The sequence below is a fragment of the Fukomys damarensis genome, unplaced genomic scaffold (genome assembly GCF_012274545.1).
Source record: "Fukomys damarensis isolate Sample0158 unplaced genomic scaffold, DMR_v1.0_HiC HiC_scaffold_38, whole genome shotgun sequence".
In the NCBI taxonomy this organism is placed as follows: domain Eukaryota; kingdom Metazoa; phylum Chordata; class Mammalia; order Rodentia; family Bathyergidae; genus Fukomys; species Fukomys damarensis.
The window spans coordinates 26428210-26434209 of NW_022900950.1; the positions used below are offsets into that span (position 1 = coordinate 26428210).

The 6000-nt window shown below is 38.0% G+C and overlaps 1 protein-coding gene across 1 annotated transcript in view; it reads left to right on the forward strand.

Moving 5' to 3' along the window:
* The window catches only part of Fgf9 (fibroblast growth factor 9), a 33432-nt gene extending 27432 nt beyond the window's left edge, over positions 1 to 6000 (forward strand). The window contains exon 3 of the mRNA XM_010607484.2: positions 5201 to 6000. Coding sequence (XP_010605786.1) covers positions 5201 to 5446 — 246 coding nt within the window. The 3' untranslated portion in view covers positions 5447 to 6000. The remainder of the gene's footprint in view (positions 1 to 5200) is intronic.

Sequence of the window (6000 nt, forward strand, 5' to 3'; positions counted from 1 at the left end):
TATAAACTGTCTGCATTGGAAACATGTGGTGAATTTTAAAACATCTCAGTTTCATAATTGTAGAGTGTATAGTTTATTTGAATGCAGACACTCCCCCTTTACATATGTAAGAATACAGGTTGATATATATTTTTGCTGTTGCAGTTGGTACCCATCTACTTATTTTTTAAATAAAAATAGTTTTGGAATAGAAGTATATAACATCTATTCACCTCAGCTAAATAGTTCATCATTCAGAACAGGAGTATACTCAAAAGTATTAATTCTGTATGTCTTGCTTCTCTGTCTAAAACAAAAATTACACATTGATATAATCCAAGTAAGAGGACAAAGTTATTTAAAATATATACAAGACATAGGAAAGTAACTAATTCCTGATTTGAATTGTTCATTTTAATTTTCATGGTATGCAAGCTTATCAGAGTGGCATAATTGGTATAATTTCAGAGGCTAAAATATTCCAGTGACTTTGCAATTTGATGTTAGCACAATCTCACTTAACTGGTTATACAGCCCTTCTGTGCAAAGCTGTGTTCACTGAGCAGTGAAAACTGGGCGGTTCCATTTCTTAGCTTACTAACTTTTTAAAAAGAGTTATTCATACTTTTTTTTTAAAAAAAGTATACAATAAGAATCTTAAACTGAAAACAAATTCATATTCTGTTTTCAGTTGCTGATACATTTGTCACTGTAGAATTTTGTTCATGTTATTTTCTCTCCCATTCTATCTCTTCCTCTTGCAAAAGTATATTTTTCTTAAATTGTATTTTGGGGTAAAGACAAAAGGAAGCACCCCGAGAAGAATAGCTACTTTCCGTCTCTGAGCATGGCCTGTGAAGTCGAACCCTTGGCCTGCACGATGGCTGCCCCTTAAAAACAGTGTTTGGGCCTCACAGGTGGGCCAGACTTCAGGAGCCACAGGACTTAACCCATGAAGTGTGGAAACTTGAAAGGGTCCTGTCCTAAACTCACCATAGCTTGAATAGTGCTCCTGGATGTTTCTTACTTTAGTGGCTTCATTATCATAATAAAAATACTAGGGCAGATCATCTCACATCTTGGCCTTGCTGCCTGCCCCATGTATTTAACTGGAAAATCATACAAGTGGTTTTCTAGAATCAGTCCATTCCCAAAAGGTTATGATATTAACGTAACAGCCACAACACTATAGTTTAGTAGGACTTCCTCTTGCCCAGCACTGCCCTATGATTGCCTCTTTATCACAGTCCTGTCTTAAGATGCTTGTGACAGGTTGAGTATCCTTTGTTCAAAATGCTTGGACACCAGAAGTGTTTTGGATTTCAGAGTTTTTCTCGAAACTTGGAATATTTATGTAGACTTTAAGCACACCTAATTGAAAATCCAAAACTTTGGGCACCACCACAATGTCCTGAAAGTTTTGGAATGTGGAGCATTTTGGATGTTAGATTAGGAATGCCCAACTTGTACTCACCTTTTTTTTTTTTTTTTTTTTTTTTTTTTTTTTTACTCACCCTTTTTTTTTTTTTTTTTTTTTTTTTTTTTTTTTTTTTTTTTTTTTTTTTGATACTAGGGATCAAACTCCGGTCCTTGCACTTAGGAGGCAGGCGGCAGCACCACTGAGCTAAATCCCTGGCCTTTGTATTTACCTTTTTAAATGAGGAGGCTTCTGAGACTTACAGGGGTAACCAAGTTGTTATAAATATCCTCCTGTGAGTAAGAGGTAGTGAGAGGCTTTTTACTATCTATGAGCTGGCTCTCTTCTGTTGAGGCTCCCTGTAGCTCTTTGGGATGCAAGCAAGGCGATTGTGCTCAGGTATGCTTACCAGCAAAGGAAATACAAACTATGCCTAATTTATGGCTCCACAAAAAGGAGAAATTGTTCTACATTTTAAAAATAGAGATTAATTTGGAGATGTTTGGCAGGTAATATGATTTCCTACTGAGAAAAAGAAAGCATAATTTAAATCAATTTTTTCCTGTCCTTTGTAGAACTGAAGACTCAGCATCCTGTTCCAAGCTTTGGTCCATTTTATTAATGAAAAAAATAAATGTACATAATTTGTTTAGAAAATTTACTTAATTACAGCAAACTAAAATCAGCACTTTTTAGCTAGGAATAGCTAGGAATAGTCAAGCCTGTGAGCAGACTATTTATTATGCAGATGGAAGTAAAGACTAAAATAAATGACTTTAACACACTCTCTTTATTTCATGGGTTATAATAGAGAGGAGAGAGAAGTGTTCATGCTTAGTGCAGGAGGGGTTGCATTTCCTGGAAGATTCTTCTAGAATCACCTGCACAGGAAGACGAAGGGTTGCCTCACTCTGCAGCCTCCAGCCTTGCAGGGTTGAGTTCCTGGGACCACCCCCACAAAGGAACATTCCAGCTGTGTGTGGGGCTGTGGGTAACTGCTCACTTTCTGCAGTTAATTCATACTGTCCCTGTGAACCCAGTTTTCCTGTCATCATTTTTGGCCTTGCCTTATGTAGTTTTTTCCCCCCTTTCATCTTCTGTAGCAAAACTTGGACAGTGAGATAAAAGTTGATTGAAAATCTGGTTAGGGTATAGCTCCTTGATAAGACACTTGCTTAGCATATGTGAGGCCCTGGGTTTGATTCCTTATCAAGAAAAACCAAAAACAATAGTGCAACAAAATAATTCAGCAACAGAAACCACCACCAACCTGCTCAGTGCTTTTGGCTACTGGGAAGAGCACTTTTGAGGAAGAGTGAACCCTCAGCAGCCAAGTTAAATGGGTAAACCTTTGGGTTAAGGAAGAGACACAGAGAAGATGGCCTCAGTCTGGGCTGTGGATTTGTTACATTCCCTCCTTTCCTCCTTTCATTTGCTCTCTTGACTTATTCCACAGTTGGAGATGGATGGATTCTACCAAACTGCTTTATATGAATTCACTATGTTAAGTTGTGTTGTCAACTATACAGATGTGAAAAGGGCATTTATTATTTCAGTGGTAGATGACATTTGCTGTCTGTTGTCAGAGTCTGGATGACAGGAAGAGAAGACTATACAATACTCTTATACTGATTACAGTTCTCTCTCAGGATCCATAGGAGATGGGTTCCTGGACCCCCCTCAGACATCCAAATCTGCTCATGCTCAAGTCCCTGGTATATAGCAATGTAGTATTTTCAGAGAATCCCACATCCTCTCTAGATTTTCTCTAGAAAACTTAACAATACCCAAGGAAATGTAAGTCTGTAGATACATAGTTGTTATACTGGATTGTTATGGGAATGAAGAAAAAAGGTCTGCACATGTTCAGTACTGATGCAATTTTTAGTCCTGTTATTTTCAACCTTCATTGAATCAGTGGATGAAGAACCTGCGGATAGGGTTTTATTTATTTATCTTTTTTAATTTGTATAAGGTACTGGGTGGACTAGAACAACAATAATATTTTTAAAAGTAATTTAAGTATTTGTTTTTTTAAAAGTACCATCTAGGAAAGTATTGATTTTAAAAGTTTCAGTGGGTGATAAAAGCCAAAAGGCCAGACAGTCCCATTGTCTTATTTCTGTAGTGGCCAGCTCCAGTGCATTTGCTTCTGCCTGGACAGCTTCTGTGGCTTTGGGATGTGATGTTTGTTATCTCTTGTCCTGAGTGACACAGCTATAGGAGCCCTGGGCTGTAGGGTAAAAGGGGACCTCACTTTTCATGCTGCTCAGGTGGAGAAGAAGACAGTGAAGAGGACGGGAACCTTTTTTGCTCTAGGATGTAGGAAGAAGTAGAGGTTTCTTCTTTTTTTTTTTTTGTACCTGGGATTGAACTCAGGTCCTTGCGCTTGCAAGGCAGGCCACTGAACCACTGAGCTAAATCCCCGGCTCTTCTTCATCTATATACCTGAGCATGTGGCTTTCTAACTTGGAGACTCTTCTATCTAAATTCAAGGAAATGGGATGGCCAGAGTACTTGTTTTTATTTCTGTGCATCAAAAAAGACTCAGTCATGATAAAAAGCATTGTAACCATCTCTCCCTGTCCATGGGTTGTACATCTACAGATTCAACCAACTATGGATCAAAAAAAGGCACATTTGTATTAAACTTGTATAATTTTCTTGCCAATAGTCCCTAAACAGTATAGTGTAACTGTGTGCATAGCATTTGTATTAAACATTGTAAGTCATTTAGAGATGACTTAAAGTACATGAGTAGATATGTATAGATTTTATGCAAAACATTATACCATTTTGCATAATGGACTTGAACAGTATCAGGTTTTGTTATGGGATAGGTGTCTTGAAACCAAACCCTTAAAGATTCCAAGGGATGACTCCCTATATTCCAGTGTAGACAGAAAATTGTATGCTTCAGAATTCTCCCAATAGCTTGTTAGAGATGGCTGTTTTGTGAATTTTTAGATTGGAATAAAAAAGGGCTGGGACTCAGAAATCTGCACTTTGAAAAAGCATCTCACAGTGAGGCTTGAAACACTCTTAGTAATGCACATGACCACCTAAAGGGACAGAAAATGTCTAATGCCATTTGTAGTGCTACAAATGTTGGTCATGTAGCAAGGACTTCATACAAAATATACTTGAGATGAGGCGGTGGTCTGAGCCTTTGGCTTCAGCAAAGTGCTGCCTCCCAGGATGGTTTCTGTCTAGTTGCTATAGCAAAAATAGAAATGACCTTGTGTGTTAGTTGTCCTTTTTGAGTATGATAATTGGCATGTGAAAGAGTTTTACTAGGAAATGTTTAGAGTGCTTTGTGTTTTAGTCATTATGAATAAGAAATTGGAATGTTGTTAAATTGATAGAGTCAAGCAAATTTTGTAAAATGCATTGATGAAGTTAAAATATATTTAAAACATCAGTATTTTCTCATCAGGGTTATTCTCTTTGAGCATCCATAATCTGGAAATCTGAAATCTGCAATGTCCCCAAATGCAAAATTTTTGGAGCATCAACCTGACACCACATATTTAAAAATCCACACTGGGAAACTTTTCACAAAAAAATATTGTCTATGTGTATAGATGTATTTGATAAATGTTTAGACTTAGGCCCCATCCCCAATATATCTTATTATGTGCATGCAAATATTCCAAAATCTGAAAAAAAAGTAAAAATGCTGGTCCTAAGCATTTTGAATAAGAGTTATTCAGCTTGGACTGTGTAATGTAGAATATTGCTTTTAGTGTGGACAGTAGATAATTTTGCAGCACATTTATTAGTTTGTTTGTTTGTTTTTAACAGGACAAACTAACCCAAGAGTGTGTATTCAGAGAACAGTTTGAAGAAAACTGGTATAACACATACTCATCGAACCTATATAAACACGTGGACACTGGAAGGCGTTACTATGTTGCATTAAATAAAGATGGGACTCCAAGAGAAGGAACCAGGACTAAACGGCATCAGAAATTCACACATTTTTTACCTAGACCAGTGGACCCCGACAAAGTACCTGAACTGTATAAGGATATTCTAAGCCAAAGTTGACAAAGACAATTTCTTCACTTGAGCCCTTAACAAAGTAACCACTATAAATGGTTTCATGTGGTGGGTTCTTATTGATTAGCTGTGTCATCACCTCAGCCTCACTGTTGCCAAAATTTGTCGCATGCATAATGTATGATGGAAGCTGGGACGAGAACATGCTGATTTTGTTCTGTACTTAGAGGCTGGTCCTCTTGGAGGGCTGCCTGGGCCATTGCTGGATTTCCTGTGGAAGAAGGGGAGAGAGGGACTGAGCAAAAGGGTGTGAGTGTGTGAGTGGGTGAGTGCCTGGGGACACCTGAGAGGGACAAGCGAGGAGGACAGTGGCCTGATGCATGCTGGGAAATAGACACGCTTTTACATTTTCTATAAGTTGTACTTCATCCTGTATCAGCACAGCTGTCATCCTTCGACTCATCAAGACTTCCAGCTGGTGGCCCGCGCAAGGGTATGCTGCATTTTCAAAGGCATGGAGGGTGCAGTCTCACTTAAAAGACTTTTTCAGTTAATTCTTACTGGTATCATCCCAGTAAACTTAAAGCAAAGACCTCTTAGTT